We start from the raw sequence: 24,576 nt of genomic DNA on the forward strand, positions 1-24,576 counted from the left end.
AGTGCACACACATAACAATGTACTTGTGTAGTGCACACACATATAATGTCCTTGGGCAGCGCACACACACACACATTCTATCTTGAGATGGGAGTGGAGAGAGGTGGGTGGAAGAGTGAGAAACAGGTAATTCTGTCCACTGAGGAATTTTCTCAAAGGAGAGTGTACAGTGGGGCCTTGACTTACGAGTGTCCCGACTAACGAGTTTTTCGAGATACGAGCCGTCTCTCAGCCGATTTTTTGCTTTGAGTTGCGAGCTAAAATTCGGGTTACGAGCCAGCTTCAGATACCCCACCGCTAGTTGGCGCAGCGAACGTCACAGTGAAACGCCACAACATCAGCCCAGCATCACGTGTCTCACTCGTTCACTTTAAGATTTGACATACGAGTAATTTGAGTTACGAGCTCTGTCACAGAACGAATTAAACTCGTAAGTCAAGGCCCCACTGTATTTGAAAAGGATGTATGTGATTTCACCTAAGAGAATAGTGCACTCAGGAAAAGACATTTGTTGATTCATTGACTGATTAAAAAATTTGAGCAAGACCCAGAGGGGTTGAAAATGTAGGAACTTGAGCAGTCAAAAGCAGCTGAATGCCACAGAGGGCAGAGCAGGAGCTGGAAATGGAGATGGGATGACCTCCTGACGATGGTGCCTGGAGCCAGGCAGAGGGGAGCGGAAGGCACTTCCACCACAGAGGGATGCTGCACAGTAGGGACCTTAAAACTTTAAAATGAGATCGTATGGTGAGGCAGGAAGGAAAAGGCTCTAAAAGCCAGACTAATTCACAGCTGTTCGTAGTGACAAGTTGAATAAACCTTTAATTGGCCTGCCTTGCTTTTCCCATTGTCTCGGATGGATAAAGAGGAAATGAACACACAGTGAGTTCACAACACTGCGAGTGCACCAGCTGTCTGTCTGTCTGTTTACGTAAGAAGCTCCAAACTCCTGCATTCCCAGGATGGTCCTTTGAAAACTGGGAGGAAACACGGCTCCCCCTCCAGCAGGCCATGGACCCTGAGAGAGAAGACACCAAGAAGGGCTCCTGGTGGCTAACTGGGCTCAACTTTAAAAAATAACAAAAAACAGCCTAGCAGCCATTTCTGCACAGACGCCTCTCACACACACTGCATGACAGGGACCAGCCTGAGCTGAACTGCCTGCCTGCACTGTTTCTGCCCGCTGAGCAGTCCTTATAAAGCAGTTCCTGGGATCCTATCTTAACCAATAGGACTGAGGCTTTCCCCATCCAATTGGACGCGCACAATTCTGACCAATCAGAGCAGTTCTATTCTGACTAATCAGGACAGTGCCTTTGGACCAATCAAACTGTGAGGTTTTCGAGTCCACATTTGCATGCAGACAGACCAATCAGGGACCAGGAGTGGACTTCTGTCCATATAAGTCAGTTCCCCTCTGGCTCAGGAGTGCACTTTCCCTTTCCACCAAAGACTGAAAACTGTCCTCCTGGCTGGGCTGACAAGGGAAGAAGCCTCACTGGGCAGGGCAGAGCAGCACCCGCCAGAGCAGACAGGCACGGCCCGGAGCCGAGGGGCCAGGCCTTAGGGCCGCCTCACTGCTGTGCTGTTGTCCCTGCTGTGTCACACTGGGTAGCTGTTTTACACTGAATAGTTTCCTTCTTCACCACCCCCCAAATTGGCGTTGAATTCACACCAATGACCATAGGTTGGCAAGGCTAGCCCCTTGTTTGGTGACTATCCCTGCCTACCTCCTTCCCAATCCCAAGGATTCACAGAAGCCAGGAATGCATACTATTGGTCTCTGAGGCCCATGGATCTGCACAGTGCTTGGCTCACCGGAGAGCTAAATGGCACAGATGTGCAAAGCAGATGTAAACTGTCTTAGCCAAAGTCACAGGCCAGACTGGCAGTCGAGTTTATTCTAGAACTTTGACTTCACAGTCCATTGATTTCTGAGCCACATGGCCCAGACCAAACAAAGGCTCTGACCTCATCCAGTGACATCTGCATTCCTCTCCAATCCCCACCAAATGGGAACTGCCACCCAGCACGGAGCACCGTGCCACCCTCCTCTCAGCAGCGGCATCCACACTTCCACATGGGGAGCAGATGCACTTGAAATAACTCTTAAACACATCCCTGCAGTGTGGCTATAAACACAGGAAGCGGCAGCTGCCGGCTGCAGTAACGTCTGCTTGCCAGTCAGGGTGCTCAGCTGTGTGTGTGAATTATAAGCTGTGATCCAGGCATGAAAATAAACCAGCGAGGCAGCAACTGAGGCAGCAACCGACCGTGGGTCTAATGCAAAGGCCTTTGGATCCGAAAAACTAGGGCTAGAAACCCAGCTCTGCCGCTTACGTACGATGCACACCCTTGTGAGCCTCTACTTCCTCATTTTAAAATGTGTCTGTTCATGCTAACTGCACAGGTTCTCAGGGAAGAGTGAGTGGCACAGTCTTTGTAAGTGGTACCATTGTAACTTAATCTCGTTACGCATGGCAGGAGCGGAGCTGCCGGAAGGCCAGGTACAGGGGCGTCCCTCTGCGCAGCTTTGCCAGGAGCTGCAGCACCACTCCCCAGGGACTGGACGGGGAAGACGGGTGCAGGCCCAGTAACGTCTGGGTGACAGAGGGAAAATACCTGCCTGTCAGTCACACCTGGAAGCAGGTCACTGGCCAGAGTAGGTGTGGCCACTGCAAGTGCAGGAAGATTTAAGATGTTTAATCTCCTTAACAAAGGAGTTCGCTGTCCTTTCTCTCGGGACTCTGTTGCCGGGGGTGGGCTCCGTCGCCTGCATTTGTCCACACGGCCACAGCCCTGTGGCCCCACACAATGGACTGATGGACGCAAGTGGCCTGGTGCTGGATGGACCGTGCGATAGGGAATGGAAGCTCTGGACACTGGCTTGGCTTCCAGCTCTACTGAGTCCCCAGCTGCACCTCTTCCAGGACTGGACTCAGGGAGATGGGACTTTGCAACCCCACGGATGCAATTCCACACAAAAAAAAACCACTCATCCTTCCGTGCAAATCTCAGAAAACTCTTTTCCTTGAGATATCGTAAGGATCTGACCCCACCATCCGGCGGGGAGGGATACCTCACCTCACCAATAACATGCAGCACTGAGGCTGGTGACTGGCACATAAAAGATTATTAAAATGGCATTTCCTGCTCCATATTGGACGTAATAGGAGGCAGACACCATTCTTTATTCACATTTGTTACTTTTAACCCAGCAGAGTGCAGGCCCAATCAATGTGTTGGGAGAAAAGGCCCCGTTCGCTGGAGATGAGTGGAGGTGGGGGGCGGGGTGGCACCTGAGCCTGGAGACAGCTGCAGTGGCACTCCGGCACTGGCAGCACTCCAGCAGCAAGCTGAGAAAAGCTGAAGAAACATGATAGTACTTCCTCCTCCATCACGATCTTCTTCCTTTTCTTCTAAAGAACACTCCCTCTGCAGGAAAGCAATTCCAGAGCGAAGAGGACAAACGGGAAACTGGACTTGGATTCTTTAGCAAAAAGTGTTGCAATGTGCATACTCCTCATTATCAGAAATTACAGTGACAACAGAAAGAACACCAGCCCTTCCGGAATTTTCTATTTTAGGAGTTAAACTCAGGCTATTCCTCTTCCCGCTGAACACGTCAGCATCCTAAGTATAGTATAAACTTAGCACCTTCCTCATTCCCCTTCTCCTTAGCTGGACAGTGGCTTCCTTCTCAGGTGCTGTCCTGCCCTGGCTGCGGGTGCTGTTGGTGTCTCCTTCGCCGCAGCTCGCTCTGCGCTGCTTCTCCAGCTGCTACCACTCCTCCGGGCCCAATGCTGTTACCACCACCGGTCCAGAGCCCAGCAATGGCTGGTCCCCATCTGGGAGGCTGGCCCATGAGTGAATGCTCAAGGTCCCACCCTCTGAGTCTCCTGCTCACCCCTCAGCTCAGCTCTGCACATCCCATCAATCTTGTGTGGGACAAGCCACTCCTAACCAGCCCTGGCGGTGTTACTCCCAAAGATGCCTGGGAACCAGGTGTTCAGGGAATCCCAGAGACTTGGCACCAGGACACTTTAAAACCAGCAGGTGGGAGGGGAAGGCCCACACCTGTGGGGTCACTCCAGCAGCCCTGCCTGCTTGGCTGTGCAGAACCTGCAGGAGCGCGCGGCCTCTGCGGTTGCTATCTGCACACTCATAGTCTGGGGCTGGTTAGTTGTACTATTTAGTAGCTTTGTGTGCATGTCCCTTCTGTAAGCTTCAATTTTTAAATCTTTTAAGTAGAAAAGCTTATCTGCTTCATGTTAGAGCTGCGGAGAGAGTCCTGTCTGTGAAAGCCCCTCCCCATGAGGGACACCTTCAGTGGCTTCTCCTCCCCGGCGGCCCTGAGCCCGGCTGCCCGCTGACCGGCCGGGAGCTTCAGAGGACATTCAATCGCGACCAAGGGCAGGAAGCACGGCTCCGCAGGCAGAGCGCTCGCTGGGCCAGGATTTCCAAATGTCGTTTTTTCCAGGAAACTGAAATCTGCGTCCCCAGCAATTAGAGCCACCACTGAAGCGTCCCCTGTCCACTGGCAACCCTCCAGCTGTGAGAGGAGAGGGCCGCCCTCCCTTCCCATCTCATCAGCAGACTACACTGACGCCACCAGCTTCAGTCTGTTTCCCCAAGAGCGTGGGAGCTCCTGTGGTCAGAGACGAGGTCTCACTCATATTTGTCCCTCACTTAGCACAAACCCTCAGTGCCCGGCACAGAGCCATTGCTTGGGAAAATTTGGTTGAATGAGTAGGATCTTTCTGCCCTGCCTGGGCTGCTTCCCTCTCCCTTGAAGTCTTCTTTAGACTAAACATATTTAGCCTCACATTACCTGTTTCCTAGGTCAACTCAGCAAAGCAGTAGCTAGTTCTACAGGCTGCTTAAAATGGAAAGGAGATGTTTTTTCTAAAAGTTCAAATGAGAGTTCACCTGTTAGCCTCCACACCTTTCCCAGCCAGTTGCCCAGCAAGCAGCAGCCATCTACATTTGCTCAGGTTCCCCGAGAGCCACAACATGGGAAAGCCTTCCCCAGGGCCTGGCACACAGGCCATCTTGCTGGAGGGTGCTGCTGGCGTCCATCACTCTTCCTCCACTGGCCCACCTCCCCCTCCACCTGCTTGAGAGCTGGCAGCCCAGCCATAAAAAGACAGCCACACTTACCACCTCCCTGCCAAGTCTTGGAGGTGAAGTAACACCAGAGGCCTGGGGGCCTGAAGCAGCTGAACAGCAAAAGGGTGTGGCTGCCTATTTAGCCCCACAGCTCTAAGCCTGTGATCGCACACTCATCTATATATATAAAAGGCTAGGTGACCAGCCATACTTATGTATGTTCGACCATCCGACCAACCAACCGGCCGGTACATATGACAAGCAGTGGCAATCCTATATAATAAAAGAGAAACATGTAAATTGACCATCCCTTCGCTATGTTCACCAGCCAATCAGGAGTGAATGTGCAAATTAACCAGACAAAGCTGGTGGATTAATTTGCATATGCAGGCGCAGGGCAGAGAGCAGAAGCAGGAGAGCCAGCAGCTTGGGGGGACATGGCTCCCTTGGTTGCTCCCTCAGTCGCTCCCTTGGGGGGAGATGGCTCCCTCGGTCCCGGATGGAGAGCAGAGCAGGAGAGCCAGAGATTTGGGGGGCCGTGGCTCCCTCGGTAGCTCCCAGCGCGGGGAGCACCAGGAATTCTGGGAATAGTAGTTCTGATGGCAGCCCCAGGACCAGAAGCAGAAGCCCAGAGCGTGGGGGAGCACCAGGAATGCTGGGAATCATAGTTCTGGTGGCAGACGGATCTAGACACTAGAGCAAAGTGAGCCTGGAGCAAGTTACTGTTGCGGTGGGAGATGGAGGGAAAGCAAAGATGAGAGACATAAGTAAAATCAGAGTGTCTAGGAAAAATTAAAGGGAAGATATCCTAAAACTTCCAGGAAATCTCCACCAATGAAGCAAAGAAAAAAAAAATGCCTCTATTATTCTGTGAGCAACAAACCAAACTGGGTTGGGGTCTCAGACAATTCGCTCATATGATTGCAAAGACAGACAGAAACTCCCGGATTGGAGAGGGCTCCCCTGAGGGCTCCCAGGTTGGAGAGGGTACAGGTCAGGCTGAGGAACCCCTCCACCCCCTCACCCCCTGTGCACGAATCTTCGTGCACTGGGCCCCTAGTTTAAAAATAAATGTTGACTAGCGCATGCATGATACATCTAAAGCTCTCGGTTGTTCTGATTCCAAGAATTGATTTGTCCCCATCTGACACTGGCCTCCCATTTAAATTAATTCGAAGACAGTTTCCCATGATGCCAGCATTTGCAATGACTATTAATAAATCACAAGGACAAGCTCTAGACAGAGAAGGAATATTCCTACCTGAACCCGTTTTCAGACATTGTCAGTTATATGTTGCTTTCTCTCAAGTTCAAAGAGCATGTGACATTAAAGTTAAAGTCGCAAATACTTCATCACAAGGGAAATTAGTCAAGCACTCTGAAAGTGTTTTTACTCTTAATGTGGTGTCCAGGGAGATATTAGAATAAGTTTAATCAATTTATCAGTCATTGTTTTATCAGTGTTGTTTTTATATCTTTTTTGTTGCTTTCATATCATGTGTTTGTTGTTGCTATATCATGTTATTGTTTATTTATTAATCAATTTATATTATTTTCATATACATTTTACTAATTTTCTTTCATCTCTGACACTTCTATTACAGAAAAATGGCAAATAGCAATATTAAAATATTTCTTCTAATTAATTTCCTTTCAATGTACACAAATCCATGCACCAGAACACTAGTTGGAAGATAAGAACTTCAGACATTCTCAATCTTGACACACAAAGTGCCGCCCGTCCGAGTGAGGTCTGAGATCTCCACAAGGCCGTCGTCAATCAGTGGATTTTCAAGACCTGCCTACAAACTGACCCGCCCCCTGCACCTCCCTGGGCCCCTTGCCGTCATCACCACACATCGGCCGTGCCAGGGACTCTTTGCGATGAGGAGAGCAGTTCTGGTACTTGTGAGGTCAGGCAGACGACAGGAGTGGCATCATAGGATTCTGCACGAGGAAGAGAGCCCTTCCACATTCTCACCAGCTCCCCCCACTTTGTCCCTCCCAGAATGCACATCCAATCAACTGAACGCTACTTAAATTATCCCTAAGCCCCAGGACTTAAAGAGGGTGGGCAAGAACTTAGAAGCCCACACTCACCAAAGAGTTAGAAAGACGTGTACCCAGAGTGCCCTCTGTGCCCCACAGAATGCAGTTCTAGCCGAAACCGGTTTGGCTCAGTGGATAGAGCGTCGGCCTGCGGACTGAAAGGTCCCAGGTTCGATTTCGGTCAAGGGCATGTACCTGGGTTGCGGGCACATCCCCGGTGGGGGGTGTGCAGGAGGCAGCTGATCGATGTTTCTCTCTCATCGATGTTTCTAACTCTCTGTCTCCCTTCCTCTCTGTAAAAAATCAATAAAATATATTAAAAAAAAAAGAATGCAGTTCTAACCCTTGTGATCACCCGCCATGCCCACCACTTATGCACTTAAGAGTTATCTCTGGCCATGGCCGGTGTTGCTCAGTGGATAGAGCTCGGCCTGCAGACCAAAAGGTCCTGGGTTTGATTCTGGTCAAGGGCACGTGCCTGGGTTGCAGGCTCGATCCCCAGTAGGAGGCGTTCAGGAGGCAGCCAATCAATGATTCTTCCTCATCATTGATGTTTCTCTCTCCCTCTCCCTTTCTCTTTGAAATCAATAAAAAATATACATATATTTTTTTAAAAAGAGTTATATCCATATTAACTACTTTACTAGTATATATGTATACATTATCTCATTTAATCATTATAACCATCCCTTGAGGCAGATACATTACCTTTATTTAACAGATGAGAAAACTGAATCTTAGAGTTTAGTAACTTGCCCAACATGGAATAGGAATTTGAATGTACATCACTTTGACCACAAACTCTAGTCCCAGAAAAACCCCTATGCACCTACCCAAGGAACCCCACACCCAGGCCACAGGAACAGGAGCGTGTGGCCTGTTTCCACGGGGGATTAATCTATCTGCACAGCAGGCGGAGGCTAGGAGAGGGGCTGGCAGCGACTTGCTGTCGTACTAGCTCCTGAGCACAGTCCTGTGCCCGTCTGCTCATCGTGTGGAGCAAGAGGGGCGGCACGTGCATGAGCACACATGCTTTCAAAAAGGGCGAGACCACTGTCCCTCCAGACCCCATCACCAGACAGCCAGCCCCACTGCAGTTAGTTGAGGCCCAGTAACAGACGAAACCGAAGGACCAGTGAGATTGCCCGCTTGACCCTGGTTCCATGCAATCTCAGGGACATCAAATCATTTCTTTGGACCTCACGTTTCTGTCCTTCTGCCATTCAAATTTTACTAAACTACAGCTACACGTCAATACTGTGGGTGCTGGTTAAGAACACAGATCCAAGAGCCAGCCTGCCTGGTTCTATCACTAACTAGTTATGTGCCTGGGCAATTTAAAAACCTCTGCACCTCATATTTGCCCATATTAACCAAGGGGTTAATATCCAAAATATACAAAGAACTCATATAACTTTCCACTTTTAAAAAAGCAATCCAATTTAAAAAATGGACAAAGGACCTGAATAGACTCTTCTCCAAAGAGGACCTACAGATGCCAATAGACCTATGAAAAGATGCTCAGCATCACTAATGATAAGAGGATGCAAATGAAAGCCACCATGAGAGATCAGCTCACGCCTGTCAGAAAGGCTGTCATCAATAAATCAACACACAGCAAGTGTGGTCGAGGATGTGGAGTAAAGGGAGCCCTGGTGCACTGCTGGTGCGATTGCAGATTGGTGTGGCCACGATAGCCACTGTGGAAAACAGTATGGCATTCCCTGGAAAAAATTAAAAATAGAATTTCCTTATGACCCAGCGATTCCACTTCTAAAGTCATCGGAAGAAATCCAAAACACTAATCTGAAAAGATATGTGCATCTCTACGTTCACTGCAGCCTTATTTACAATAACCAAGATATGAAAGTAACTTAAGTGCCCATCAGTACACAGGTGGATAAGAAGAGGTGGTACATCGATACAATGGAATACTACTCAGCTATAAAAAAAAAAAAAAAGAATAAAATCTTACCATTTGTGACAACATAGATAGACCTGGAGGATATTATGCTAAGTGAAATAAGTACTAGAGAGAAAGATAAATGCCAAATGATTTCACTTATATGTGGAATCTAAAAAAAAAAAAAAAAAGGAATAAATGAACAAACAAAACAAAAACTAACTCACAGATACAGAGAAAAAAATCCCAGATGGGAGGTGATTGAGCGGCAGGGTGAAAAAGATAAATAGATTAAGAATTACCAATTGGCAGCTACAAAAATGGGCAGGGAATGTAAAGTACAGCATAGGGAATATAGTCAATAATATTGCAATCTACATATGGTGTCAGGTGGGCATTGAACTTACCAGGGCGGATCACCTAGTAAGTTATACAAGTGTCTAATTACTGTGCCAACGAAAAGCTAACCACTGTACTGAAACTAATAAAATATTGAATGTCAACTGTGACTAAAAAATTGTTTAATCTGTGCCTGTTTTTTCATCTTAAATGGGGATAATGATAGTTCCCATCTCATAAACTTGTTGTGGGAATGCACAAACTAATGCACATGTAAAGTGTTCAAAATATTTTCTGGCACACAGTAGGCACTCACGAAAAGCTAGCTTTGAATACTCGGTGTTTGGTCTGGGAATAGTGAGGATGATGAGTCAGCAATGGGAAATGCAAATGAGGAACACCTAGTCAACCTCTATTCTGTGAGAAATACCATGAACTAAGGGAAATGCAGAGTGAGTGCTCACACACACACACACACACACACACACACACCTCACCTCTTGTTTTCATAGAAGCTACTTGCTGTTCTGTGCAGACAAAACAATGGCTCCCCAGAGATGCCCACACCCTAAGGTTCCCTTACACAGCAAAACGGACTTTGCAGACCGATCAAGCTAAGAGCCTTGAGCTGAAGAGGGGCCACCAGAAAGATTAGAACAAGGGAGAGAAAGAGCAGGATTCCGAGGCAGAGAGGAGGGGCATGCGATGACGGAAGCGGAGGTCTGCATGAGGCATCTGAAGGTGGAAGAGGTGCCACCAGCCGAGGGGACCGGCTCCGGAGCCGGGAAGGAAGGAGACTCGCTCCCACGGCCTCATGACGATTGCAGCTCCAGTGACATCTTCATTTTTGCCCATTTTACCCACTTTGGACCGCGGAGCTCCAAGCTGTGAGCTAAATTGGGCTGTTTTGTCAGAGTTTGTTACAGCAGCAACAGGAACTGCTGCGTGGCTTTGGCTACGTGTGTGAGGTCCCACTTGCTAACTCACTATGACTCACGTCCCTACTTCCCAAGAGTGAAATAAACATTTAAACTTCCAGAAGGAAGTGTTCACTTTGATGGAGCTGGCCCCTTAAAGGGCTCCTCACCACCCTCACTGCGACGGAATTCTCCAGAGCAATGGGCTGGCTCCACACGGCACAGAACCCAAGTACTCGCAGACTTTCTGGAAGAGCCTCGAAGTACCATGACCCAACGTTCAGGACAAACACCAGTATCGCTCTAGTGTGCACGGCTTTTTGTGGTTTTATTTTATAATCATTGCCTCATTTTGATTCACTCAACCTATAGAAATAACTTGCTCAAAACCACATCCTCAGAAAGTGACAGATGCAGAATTTGAACCCAGTCTTTTATCTCTAAAGCCCATGCCAAACTTCCTTGCCCCACAGCAGAACATAACTTCTGTCCTTACCTTCCTGGGTGGGTGACGGACGACCATGGATGCCTCCCAACACCTGCTCTGCCGCTGGAGTGAGACTTCCTCCCCGCCAGCCCACCCTGCTTCTCAGAAGCAACCTTTCCACCACCTATCCACCTGTCAGCTTCATCTTCTCTAGGCTGAGACATGAATAAATGGCAGGGAAAGGGAGCAAAAGAGAAAGGAAGGACAAGAGACCAACTCATTTCTCCAGAAACAGAGCCAAAACCTTGTTAGAAATTGATTCCTTGGAGGCAGAGCCTGGACTCGGGGAAGTAGCATGATGTAGAGAAAAGAAGCTGGCCCTGGCTGGGGTGAGGAGGCCTGAGCTCCACTCCCATCGACACCCAGCGGCCGGTCCCGAAAAGTGGCTCCACTCGCTCGTCTTGGTACTCGCAGGTCACAGGAGGGCGCCGGGCGGGGCCAGCTCTCCCCCATCCCGCCGCACATTTCTGAGATTCTGTCTGTAAGCTTCTTCCAAGGAGGGATGCTCCACTTCAGCAGCTGCAGCTGAGTTATCCCAACACAGGGCAGAACCAAGTGAAGCCTATCTTCCATCACACATGACTCTCAAGTCAGGAGCAAGTGATTACTGTTATGCAATTTCATAGTAGGAACAGTCTAGGAAGTGAGTAATTAACACTTCTTGTGCACCTCAATTTAAAACTGTACATTCTGTGTTGACATTTTCAGTGTCTACCAACTTTAGAATGCTATTCCCACAAGCACACACCTCTCATGGGAAGCACGGCTGCCCTTTCTTTGGGGAAATGCATTTCCTCCCACCTTGACTCAGGTGCCCTAGTGCAAGGTCCTTTCCTTGTTTCCTCCTCCATCTCCCTTCCACTATCATTTCTTTCCACAGCACCCGCTACATCCATCATCTGTTCTTCTGTCACACTTCTACACTCACCTCCAGACTGCGAGTGAGTGTGGACAGACCCAGGTGTGCAAAACAACATTCAATGGCTTAGAAAACTGGGAAAGCCTTCCCTGCGGACCCAGAACTGCTGCAGCCCCTCCTGAGTGTTGGTGTCTTATAGGCAGGGCCCAGACCCTCCGTTTCTTGAAGAGGTATTTCTGATGGAGGAGGTGGTGGGAAGGACTCACTGGGGACAGGACATAGGAAATGGGCCCAGTGCCTGGCAGGCTGAGACCTCAGCATCTGTGACCAAACAGGGCAGGGACTGAGGAGGTTTGTCAGCGCTTCGCCCGCAGCACTGAGCTCAACGGCCGGCAGGAAGGACCAGGAAAGAGTAGGTCACTGCATGAAGGGTCAGTTCACCAAGGACAATCAGGGGACCTCACTATGGTTTCCAAGTTGCTGGGGGCCGGTGGGGGAGGCGGGGGGGTATCCATACTGAGTTAGAAAGGGGGGGCGGGTAAGATCTGTAAGTGGAATTTAGCAGGGGGGACTCTAAAGGGCAGGAGATTCTTACATCAGAGATTCAACGATCTGTCTATCCCCAGCCAGAGGGTGGTCAGCAGTCCGTCTCAGGGAGCAGAGCCCAGCATCCTGCAGGAGAGCTGGCAGAGCAGCGGCCCGCCCAGCGTCCGGTGTCGACGGGACACCGGAAACCCTCGGAGAGGCTATGGGATCGTTCCCAAGCAGCGATTTCACTCACTTGGGAAATGCAAAGGAAAAGAAACGTTTTGTTGACCTGAATCTTTTTCATGGAGCTCTCTCGGTCCCTCTCTTCTCCCAGGCTCCCCCATTTGGCTCTTTCCTGCCTCTCCAGCAACTCTTCCTGCCGCCGTCCTCCGTCCTCCACCCCAAACTTCTTCCCCTGGAAATTGGTTTCACTTCTTCTCTTCACACTCTGCCTGTTCATTACACCTGCCCTCACCTGTCTACCACCACCAACTCCTTCCTGCATTTCTAGCCCGACTTCTCCTCTGAGCTCCAGATCCTTATGTCCAATCGTTTCTTCATGTGTTTGTAGAACCTAATATGTCTCAAACCAAACCTGTCCTGATCCTCTAGCCCAGTGGTTCTCAACGTTGGCTGCACATTAGAATCACCTGGGAATCTTTTTAAAATCCTGATTTCTGGGCCTCATCCTCTGGAAATTCTGTTTCTTTGTTACTAATGTTGTGGCCCCAGGATTTTAAAAAGATTACCAGGTGATTCTAATGTGCAGCCAAGGTTGAGAACCACTGCCCTAACCCTTCCTCTAAAAGGGCCCTGTTGGCTTCCCCAAGAGGTTTGGCTCAGTGGATTGAGCGTTGGCCTACGGACTGAAGGGTTCCAGGTCAGATTCCGGTCAAGGGCACATGCCTAGGTTGTAGGCTCGATCACCAATAGGGGATATGCAGGAGGCAGCTGATCAATGATTCTCTTTCATCATTGATGTTTCTATCGCTCTCTTCTTCTCCCTCTACCTTCTCTAAAATCAATAAAAATAATATTTCTAAAATAAAAATAAAAAATAAAAGGGCCCTGTTGACTGTGTGTCCTCTCCAGGTTATTACCATCTCTGCCCTTCCACTTTCTCTAACTGTTTATCTTAAACTACCTTTCTGTTCCCCCACTCTTCACGCCCAATAGATTATAAATCCTGTTAATTCAACTTCAAACACGTCTCTAGAATGGCTCTGTCATCTTAATCCAAGCCCTATCCACCTTTCACCTGGCCTGTTACAACCACCTTCTATGGGCTTCCATGCCTAGTTTCTCTGCTCCCTTCTGGTTTTTATACTGACTTCTGTAGGAAAAGTGCTTTAAAACGCACTCTCCATAATGTCGAGGCCTGACTCATTTCTCTGCTCTCATCTCTCGCGATCCTCTTGACTCCTTCCCACAACCCTCAGCTCCGCATGCTTCTCACATTGAACTCAGCGCTGTCCTCTCTGACCGAATGCCCTTCCGCCTGTGCCTAGAACATCTATTCATTGTCTTTCTTGACTGTCACCTTCTCTGCTTTCCTCAACCTTCTCCAGTTGCACGAATCATTTTTTCCCCATGGTCCTACAGAGCTTCCTTCAAACCTCTACGGCACTAACTGTATTGCATCGCTTTATGGTTTATGTTGTTCTCTCCTGTGGAAGGCTGAGCGCCTCTAAAGAAAGACAATCTTCACATCCCTAATGAGTTCCTAGCATGTGGTGGAGGCACCGAGTCAGTGTCCAATGGGAGAATGAATAACGTCCAATGTAAACCCAGGCCCAAGATGGCCAGGTGTGTGGTGTGCATGTGTGTGTTGTGTGTGTGTGGTGTGTGTATGTGTGATAGCCAACATGTCCCCTTTTCTTTCTAAACCAGACCACAGCACAGGACTGCAGGGACTCGCTGAGGCAGAGACGGGAGGAGATCAACAGAGTGATTCAAGAAGCCCACGTTCAAACTGAAATCCGCCTCTATCTTAGCCTGAACTATCTCTGATCTTCCCAAGCTCCTACCTCTTACACTCTGAAGGGTATTTGCACTTGAAAATTTACCTCAGGTCTGCCTGGCTGTATTAGCCTCTTCATGCCCTCACATAGTTACTGAATCTGTCTCCTGTACCACATTTTATCATAAGTCTATCTTCAATACTAGTTTACAAGCAGCCCTGAGGACAGATACTACCCCTTATTATCTTTTTACCCCCACCTACTGAGAGAGGCTATACTAGTTGCCTGTAAATACACAGTGACTGCCTGTGCATGCTATCTAATAAAGAGAGAATATGCTAATTGACCCTCATGCCATCACAAATATGGCAGCGCCCACAGCCAATCAGGAGGGAATATGCTAATTGACTGCCACACCCTCAAAGATGGCAGCACCCACAGCCAATAAGGAGGGAATATGCTAATTGACTGCCACACCCTCAAAGATGGCAGCACCCACAGCCACAAGATGGCTGGCAGGGGAGGGCAGTTAGGGGCAAACAGGCCAGCAGGGGAGGGCAGTTGTGGGCGACCAGGCCTTCAGGGGAGGGCAGTTGTGGGCGATTCGGCCAGCAGGGGAGAGCAGTTGGGGGGGACCAGGACTGCAAGAGAGGGCAGTTAGGGGCGACCAGGCCGGCAGGGGATGGCAGTTGGGGGTGACCAGGTCTGCAGGGGAGGGCAGTTGGGGGGGACCAGGACTGCAAGAGAGGGCAGTTAGGGGCGACCAGGCCAGCAGGGGAGCAGTTAGGCATCGATCAGGCTGGCAGGGGAGTGGTTAGGGGGTGATCAGGATGGCAGGCAGGCGAGCAGTTGGGAGCCAGCAGTCCCGGATTATGAGAGGGATGTCTGACTGCTGGCAGTCAGACATTACCCGAGGGTCCCAGATTGGAGAGGGTGCAGGCTGGGCTGAGGGACACTCCTCCCCCCCAGTGCATGAATTTCATGCACCGGGCCTCTAGCTAAGAAAAAAAGGTATCACCAGGAACTTGCCATGGAGATAAGACAGATACAATGTTTTGCTTTGTTTTTCTTGTCTTGTTCTTTGAAGATCTCCATTGTCCAAAGAGAAAAGATCACTGTGGGTGGAGGTGGCTAAAGACCCTGGACCAGAACTCTGTCCCTTTGCAGGTATCTAGTGACCATCCCACCACCTCGCTTGCTCACTGGGTGAAGCTTACTTAGGCTTCAGGGAGAGGGATGAGAAGACAGGAGACAGGAGAGGGACCGGCAAGGAAGACGAAGGGAAGCCAAATGTATTCCGGTTGCACTAGGCCTCCGGGTTGGGTAAACTCTGATGAGGCAAAGGAGGAGTGGGGGGCAGGCTTCAGGCTGAGTGAGGAACACACACAGGTGCCCCGCGGGGGACCCAGCGGCCTGCGCGGCTCTTGGCAAACTTGTCTGTTTAAACAGACTGCACGCAGCAGCCACTGGCACAGGCTCTCCTCTCCAAGTGCTTCCTACCCAAGAGAAGAGAATAAACAGGCAGTGAGCGCATGCTCACAGTAAATATTTGTGAATGAGGCACAGGCAACTCGGAAGCAGGACTCTAAACAACGCTGCTGCCTGACTATGGAGAAGGGTTATCCAGCAAAACCTGAGCGCGTGGCTGCCTCTGGACATCGGTGTTGCCAGCTCCCCTGAGGCTGTGCCAGGCTCCCGCAGCTGCTTCCCACCGGGGTGGGCTCAGGCCTGGGGGAGCTCCCTGCCGCTGCGTGTTAAGTACAAGAATGTTTCCAATGGGACAAAGGACCACAATGGGGACTGTTACACAAACAGCTGGTAGCCCTGCTGAAGGGGGGCTGGCCCTTTAATTAAAAGGTGCCCACGAGTACCCCCAGGAGCTGGATCTAGGCACTGGGCTCCTCCCATTTAACCAGCACTTCAGTCATAACTGCAAGGAAGACATTATGAACCGATTGGAAATTATACTAATGCCTCCCAGGGAAACCATTCCTGTAACTGCTGCCTCCTGTCTGACTCTTCCCATCTCTTTATTCTGAAATAGCAATGGTCTCGAAGAGTTTTCTTTAAAGGGATAAGAGAAGAGAATTTGATAATAAACTTCTAGGGAAAACAAAACTAAAACAGAAAAGCCAGACACTCTGAAACAGAAAAGTACCGTATACCTGAATCAGTGAAAATACCTCTCCGCTGCCCCGAACACCTGTCCATGTCACCCCTATGGCACCCAACACACAAGGCGCCGAGAGGTGGTGGCTGACGTCAGCCCTGCACTGCTGGGAGCACCCAGGCCGGGAAAGAGAGAGTGTGAGTCAAACAGCCCCACGCTGCGAGACAGGGGAGCAAGCCGGGCGGGGACTTGCTTTCATTGTGTCGCCGCTGAGCGGCCTGAGGACGGCTGGCTCCCGAGGGCCAGATCCTGAAACTGGACATCCTCTTCTCCTGCCAAGGATTGCAAAGAATTTAGGAGGATGCTGTGCACACTGTGGACAAAGAAGGGGTCACACACTAAACCCGCCACGCCCAGGGGAGGCCGTGTGCGCCTTACAAGCTCAGAGACCCACAGTCACGCCACAGCACAGTCTGAGACTAAAACTAAAAGCAGCTTTGGCAGACAGGCGTGTCCTCGGCCAGTATTTTTCACTCACAAAGGTCAGTCTTCCCCTTAACTAAGCCTGTCTGTCGTCTTTTTTGCATCTGCAATGACAGACCTGATGACATGCCTTTGGAATAAGTCAGTTCCTCCTTTCCCACCCTCAGGGCACCACACTGCACCCGCACAGAGACCACAGTCCCCGCGTTGTCATCATGTTCACCGTTAACTCTCCGGACACCCACCTTGCAAAAATGTGTGCAAACGTTCTACTTTCTATCCAATCCCAGAGCTCCCCCCACAACCAATCACCAATGAATTTCATGTAACCCACTTAGGTCTTCCCTCTGATTCTGATGTACAGGATAAATGGTAAAACTGCCATTTTTAAGAGCATTTTCTCAATCTGCTGATATTTTGCTTCCCCCATGCAGAGGAGCCATTCGTAAGTGTTTTTCATTTTTTTCCTCTCCAGGGCTGGACTCCGATTCCGTTTGAGACTAATAAGAAGACAACCATCTGGCCCTCCTTCCAATCCCCAACCCAGGCTGTTTATCACCGTCAGCAGCATGGACGGCACTGGCGCTGGCTCTGCCTCCCCAGGCCTGGCAGCCTCGGGCATCTACAGCGAGGGGCTCTGGAGAACAGGGCTGGAGAAAGGCTGAAGTGCCTAGGGCACCACCAGCCGCCTCTACCCGCACTACTTACTGCCCACAGTTCAGTGAGTAGAGGGAGCTGTGAAAGTAGAGAGTAATCCAGCTACACAGGGAGCCGGCAGAATAAAATGCCATCAGAGCAGCCACACCTGCCCCCTCACTGGGCTTTGCCAACGCCTGGCATTCCCCAGCTGTTTGCATGAAACAGCACCCTGAGCCTCACAACAATTCTCTGCATTAGACTATTATCGTCAACGCTTTACAGACAGGGAAACTGAGGCTCGGTGGATTCAGCAGCTCGCCCAGGTCACCCAGCTGCTAAGGGGCAGAACTGGGATTTGAACCCAAGCTGTGTAAACAGCCGCCACACATTTCGACTTCAGGGTATCGGCAGGTAATGACAGGGTCTCTTCAGTTGTCGAGAAGAGGGCCGCCCTGACCTCACACACACCCCAGATGCCTGCTGACAGCTCCACCACTACTGTCACTGGCAGGAGCAGAGCTGGTGGGAGACACAGGATTCTCTAATTTTGTTGTCTCTCTGAAAAGCAAAACTCTCAGCTCTGAGAATTACTGTCCACTCAGTGAAAGGCAACTAGAGTTGTGACACCAGAGGACACTATGTGACTCTCAATCTTCTGAAACTCAGTTTTCTCATGACATGATCATGTCTGAGACTTGATAGTGATTATGTATCTAGATCTGCTTTGTAATCTCTAAAGGGGTCTGAAAGGTAAGGTAGCATTAGAATGTAACAGGAAGTTTTCATAGGAACTTGCACAAAGGTTACAATCATGTTCCTAGCACATTCACGTACATCAAGCTCTACTCAGGAGTCACAGGAAAGAAGCGACTGATGCAGCAATATCACGGCCGAGTCTCAAAAATGTCAGAAAAGAAGACAGGCAGGCCCGGGAGTATGCACGGCACCAGTCCACTTACACATACGCCTAGAAAATGCCCCTAATCTGGAGGGGCAGGAAGCGGGTCGCCGCTGCCCAGGGTGGGGTGCAGAGAGCCTGACAGCAAAGGGGCATGAGAAACCTCTTAGGGGTGTCGGGCAGGCACTGTGTCTGTGGTGCTGATTCCCTGTGTGTTCACAGATCAAAGCTGACCACCCTCTGAATAGGGTAACACAGCCCGTAAATGAGACCTGGATGGAGCTGGACAAGAACACGGGCCAAGGTGTTTCCTTTCGAACCTGTTTCCTTTGGAACCGGGGTCACTGGACTTACAATTGTAGCCCAAGGCTGCCCGGCGGTGGTTCTCAACCTTCCTAATGCCGCGACCCTTTCATACAGTTCCTCATGTTGGGGTGACCCCCAACCATAAAATTATTTTCGTTGCTACTTCATAACTGTAATTTTGCTACTGTTATGAATCGTAATGTAAATATCTGATATGCAGGATGTATTTTCATTGTTACAAATTGAACATAGTTAAAGCACAGTGATTAATCACAAAAACAATATATAATTATATATGTGTTTTCCGATGGTCTTAGGCGACCCCTGTGAAAGGGTCGTTCGAGCCCCCAAGGGGTCTCGACCCACAGGTTGAGAACCGCGGCTGCCCGGAGACATGGCCCCAGGCTGGCTATGTCCCCACTTACCAGAGCCTCTTCTCATCTTTTTTTTTTTTTAACCCTCATCCCAGGGGATAATTTTCCATTGATTTTTTTTTAGAGAAAGTGGAAGGACAGAAAGAGAGACATCAATTGACTGCTTCCCGCACGCACCCCACCAGGGCCTGCAACCAAGGTAGGTGCCCTTGGCTGGAATTAAACCAACCCTTCAGTCCGTGGGCTGACACTCTATCTACTGAATCAAACCGGTCACGGCTCAACTCGTCTTTAAAATGAGGCTCTAACCATGAGCTTCACCTCACAGGACGCTGTACTGGTCAGGAGGGATATTTGGTGAATAAGAGCAACTTTCCAACTGTAAAATAACACAAATGGAAGGGAGTGCTGTGGGCAGCCGGCCTGGGGTAGATTAGAGACTTCCTTGCCCTGCCCACCTGTAAGATCCCCTTGGCGCCTGTGGGCCAGGGTTTGTCTTCTCTTTCTACCCAACACACCTGGGAAAGCAGCTATAGCCCCATCCAGAATCCACCACAATTCAGAAAGGCTGAGTTGACCAAGAATTCTCAGGGAATCCAACCAATGTCAATTACCAGGTACGCTGGAGAGGCCACAGGCACTGGATATTTTAATTCATGGGCTCTCCAAGTTCCTCTCAACTGTGCAGCCAGCTTTGAGCTCCTTTATCTTTGGGCAGGGGGTGTAGCTAAGGCAGCTTCCTGTCCAGGGTAAAGCGAAGGCACTTCTTCCCGCTCTCTCCTGCAGCTGTCTTACTCGTGCACTAGGCGTTGTCCAAATATTCTCAGCAGGAGAAACAGCACCTGGGACTCCTTGCTGAGGATCTCAACCACCCTCACACCCAATCCAACATAATCATATCAGAATCATCCTTCTTGTGTCCAGATGATACTTTTAACTTCTCCAAGTCCTCTCCTGCCCTGATACCACTTTGTCTTTACAAAGCCTTGTGATTACGGACAGGCACTGCGATGCCTGGTCAGGATCTTAATAAAAAGGTGTTAAACAGAAGACCTAAAAGCACCCAGTAGTCAGTCAGTCAGAAGCTGAAACTGGAAGGTCATCTGACCTGGGTCACAAGGTCCTTTTGCGAGATTATCTCTCAATCATTAGGAAACATGCTAAAGTCTTTGGCCACAGGCAGCCTCAAACCCCAACCAAAAAAAAAAAAGGCAGAGTTGTATCAGCCAGGACTCCTCAAACGCATTTTTCAGTTGGCCTCACACTACAGAAGAGATAAGAGATAAGAGATGAGAGATGAGAGCCTCGCTCCCCAGACACTGAGAGGGGCGGGGAGAAGACCCATGAGTAGGGCTATGCCCGCAGCTCTCCCAGAGTCCCTGTGCAGCCATGCTCTTCCTCAGGACTTTGCTCAGTACACACACTCTCTTCCCTTTCCTTCCCACCAACCTCGCTCCGCTCTTGACAAAGCTGGACCTTTATTTTTAGAACTTTTGGAACAGAACAGAACTATTGGACATAGATAAAAAAGGAAGAAAGGGGAAGGGATGGGCTATTTTGATTCCTTGAAAGTTCCCTTCCTGAGACCTCCCTAGCACTCCCTTGCCTTCCACTTGCTTCCACACACACAGACACCACTCCTCACCCTTCTCCACATGCGGGAGTTTCCCCGGCACCATCTAGGTTGCGCTAAAAGGTCAGAAGGTGGGAGGGGAAGTCAGCACAGGTCCAAGGGCGTAAAGAGCGGGAGAGCACAGCCGAGGTCACCCTGCGTGCTCAGGACTTCCTCCCTGTAGCTCAGACCAGCACTGAAGAAGCAGGTGCAGATCAATCCTGTGCCCCTAGGAGGCCGTGGGGTCCAGAGGAGGCACATGACTTCTCCAAGACCACAGGCCATTCACGCTGGAGTGGGGCCTGGCTCCTGAGTTCTCCAGCAGCACCCAGACCGGGGGGGGGGGGGGGGGGGGGGGGGGGGGAGGGGGGGGCGGGGGGTGGTGGTAGGGGGAGGAAGCTCCCTGTGCGGCATAACACTCGACCCATAGAGCTGTCGGCACTGGCTGCCACTGCCCTCTCTTCCAAGATATCAGTGTCCTCCCTTCTTCCCTTCACAGCCAAGTCATCCTGATCCCAGGAGACCATCCCTGCTCTCTCCTGCTTCCCATGTCATCCTGCTCCTTCCTCCAGGCCTAAGGCCTAGAAAGGAGGCTTCTCGGAAGCTAAGCCTGACACCCTTGCTCTCTTTCTTCTCAACTGTCCAAAATAAAGTTAACAGTCTGCTCTCTGAAATCTCAGGTGGCCTGGGGAGCGGTCCCTTCTTACTGACCTGAGTTTTGTTAAGGAGAAGGCTGACCACATCAGCCTTTCTAGGGGGAAGCAGAAGAGATGCCAATAGAGGTAGGGAGTGGAACGAGGTCAGGGATGCGACGGGCTCCCTGCCTGTGGAGGCAGAGAATCTGAAGGAGACAGAAGACTCTCAGCTTTTCAGGAAAGAGAGGCAGTGCCAGTAGCGATGATAGTAGCTGTGATGGCTAAATGATCCAGGAAGGCCCGAAATATATTCACAGGTGTCTTTACAGGAAAGAGACAGGGAGATCCGCCCGACAGAAGAGAAGGTAATGTGGCTATGGAGGCAGAAACCAGAGTGATGCAGCCACAAGCCAAAGAATGCCAGCAGCCCCCAGGAGCTGGAAGAGGCAAGGAATGGATGGCCCCCAAGAACCTCCGGATGGGGGACAGCCTAGTGATGCCGATCGAGGGCCTCTGCCTTCCAGCACTATGAGAGAACACATGCAAGTTGTTTTAAGTCACCCAGTTTGTGGTAACTTGTTACAGAAGCCACAGAAACGAAGGCAGTAGCTGACATTTAATGGCTGCCCACTCTGTACCAGGCCTTTCACTAAGTATTTACCCACATTAACTCATTCTATCCTGGCCCTGGCCATGAGGCCGGTGCCGAAAGCACGCAGCCTGGGCTTGATCCCCAATTCACTGCTCACTGTTGTGACGCCGTATGTAACCTCTCAAAACCCATTTCCCAACTCATGAAATGAGCACATAGTTCCCTTTCTCGTTGGGTGGCTAAGACGATAGGATGAATGACAGGTAGTGTTCAGAACTGGACACAGGAAGTGCTCCGTGAATGCTAACTACTATGAGCTCTCAGGGGGGGAGTGAGTAAAAATGAGACCATCATCCTAATGTCAGGACAAGGACATGCCTCCTGGACCCAGAACAGTAAAAAGAAGTCCCTTTAAAGCCAGCTTGAATGGCAAACATGCTGGTCTGAGTCGTTAAGGATTTCTTCCCCCGACTGAACAATGTAAGTCCTAACACTGGCCTCATTTCTTGCAGGGACATGTCTCTGCCATGCTAGCTCTGCAGCATTGTCCAGCAGACTCGGCCCCTCACCCCATCCCTGAGGACAGCTCACCATCTCCATCATCCCACACGACACGCCCCTGCAGCACCCACACCTTCTCCCTGCAACTCGGGCATCAGGACCGGGCGGTGCGTGGAAGCCAGCGGAAGAGAAACCCGGGTTCATTCCCTGGCCTTCCCAGCCAGCGGGTGAAATGAAAAAGCAGGGTCCGCTTTGAGGTAGAGGTGACAGCAGGTTAGTAACGAATAAGCAAGGCCTCCCAGAGGCCAGGGGGGGCCTTTCACTACCTCTGCCTTCCTTCCCAATAAAGTTTGCCAACTCCCCTGCAGGGGATCCAATTCGCAGACCAGCGCCACAGGCTCCCAGGCAGTGTGTCCCCACCCAAGAGCTGCAGGCACCCCAGGGAGAAGGGCTCCTGGGCACGGTGCCAGCCCACAATCGGGATGCCCAGCTCCAGAGACTCCTGCTGCCGCCTCCAAAGACCAGGCCTCTCGCCGGGCTGCTGGGCGGCCACCTGCGCGTTCGGCCCGGCCAGCCCCGCCCTTCGGGGAACGAGGACGAGGGAGGACCGCTCCCCTCCGTCCTCTGGGACACCCAGAGTCGGCGCTGCCGTCAACCACTGGCGAGAACCAAGAACCCAGGTCCCCTGGAGAACTCAAGAAACTGCTTCTCCTCGCTCCTTCCTCCCCATCAAGGAACGCAGCCCCGCCCGCGCCGCTCCTCCTACTCGGGGGAGACGGAACCGAGCGCCAGCCTCCAGCCCGGCGCCTTCCGTCCCCCCGCCACCGGGGTCCCGGCCAGCCCGGCGCTCCGGTCCCGAGGGGCCTGACCCTCCACCGGCCCTGCCTCTGGGGACCCCGGGGAGCCCGCGAGATACGGGCTGCGCCCCGGGGCGGAGGCGGGCGCTGGGCAAGTAGCAGGGACTCCCCTCCGTCCCGCGCCTTCGGGCATCCCCTGCCGCCCCCCGCCCCCTCCCGCAGAGAGCGCGCCGGGCTCCCGCCCCGCCGGCCCCCACGGGACACGGGAGGCGGGCGGGCGGGGGAGACGAGCCGGAGCGAAGCCGAGGGCGGGGGTCCGGGCTGCAGCCCGCACTTACGCGCGCGCCCGCGGGAAGCCCATGGACAGGAGCAGGTCCAGCGCGGATCCGTGCCTGACGGTGCCCGGCCGCTGCTGGCGGCTCCGGCGCGGGGCCACCTGGCCGTACAGCTCCTCCCTCGCGGCCATGCCGAGCGTCCGGCCGTGCTGGGCCCCGCTGCGCGGCCCGCCTCGCTCGGGAGGCGCGAGCCCGACCGTCCGGAGGGCGGGGACCCAGGCCGGGCCGGGGCGGGGCGTCCGGGGCGGAGGGCGGGCGGGAGGCGGCGGCGCCCGGGGCTTCCTGGGGCGGCCACGGGGGCCCGAACTGCCGCAGCGCCGGGCCGGGCGGCCGTGCGTCCTCGGCCTCCGGCGCCCCGCGCGCCGAGGCTGCTGCGCCCCCGCCCTGCGCCCCGGGGCGGCGGGGAGTCGCGGGGAGTAATTTCTGAATGGACCCGAGCGCCGCGCGTGGGCGCCCGCCCCGCCCGCCGGCCCGCCCTCCCTTAAAGCGGCCGCGCGCGGGGCGCTGGAGGCGGCGCCGGCGGGGCATCCTGGCTGCTGGGCCGGGGGGCTCCCACCTGGACCGGCTGCGGGCGCCTGAGCTTGGGGAAGTCGCTCCCAGCGCCCCGATCCTCTCCGTGGCTTGCAATCGGGTCGACTGGGCCTCAGACACCACATCCAGCCAATGCAAAGTTCATGTGGTTCTTCTAGACGGGGTTACAATGGAAACTGCAGGACTGATGGATGGCTTCATGGACAGAAGGCCAAGCCAGAGAGGCCAGAGGAAAGGTTTTGCTTCCAAAGGACCCTGCAAACCACAGAGGATTATTGCAGCCATTGAAGACGATTCCACCAGCCGATGGCCAAGTGGCCACACTGAAAACCTGCCACCTCTCCAAGACTGAGATAGTGAGGGACGAGCAGAGTGGGACCTCAGACTGGGGCCGAGGAGGGAGGAGGGCAGGAGGGGAGCACGGGGCTGCAAGAGGAGGAGGGAGGAGAAGATGAAAGGAGAAGATGAAAGGAGGAAGTGGGAAGTGGCAGGAGGGCGAGGGAGAAGGAACAGAGAAACCTGGAAGAGGTGTTCAAATGAATGGTAGTCAAGCTCCATTAAGGAGCAAGTTCCAAGTCAATACAAGGATCAGAGAGAGTGGGTCCTCCCTG

The 24,576-nt window shown here is 51.8% G+C and overlaps 1 protein-coding gene across 1 annotated transcript in view; it reads right to left on the reverse strand.

The window, feature by feature from the left end:
* The window catches only part of UBASH3B (ubiquitin associated and SH3 domain containing B), a 140,472-nt gene extending 116,889 nt beyond the window's left edge, over positions 1 to 23,583 (reverse strand). The window contains exon 1 of the mRNA XM_070399232.1: positions 23,438 to 23,583. Within this exon, the coding sequence (XP_070255333.1) occupies positions 23,438 to 23,565 (128 nt within the window). The 5' untranslated portion in view covers positions 23,566 to 23,583. The remainder of the gene's footprint in view (positions 1 to 23,437) is intronic.
* Between the last annotated feature and the right edge of the window lie 993 nt (positions 23,584 to 24,576).

Source organism: Myotis yumanensis, unplaced genomic scaffold (genome assembly GCF_028538775.1).
Source record: "Myotis yumanensis isolate MYYU_CA2020_CCGP unplaced genomic scaffold, mMyoYum1.0.hap1 SCAF_19, whole genome shotgun sequence".
NCBI lineage: Eukaryota > Metazoa > Chordata > Mammalia > Chiroptera > Vespertilionidae > Myotis > Myotis yumanensis.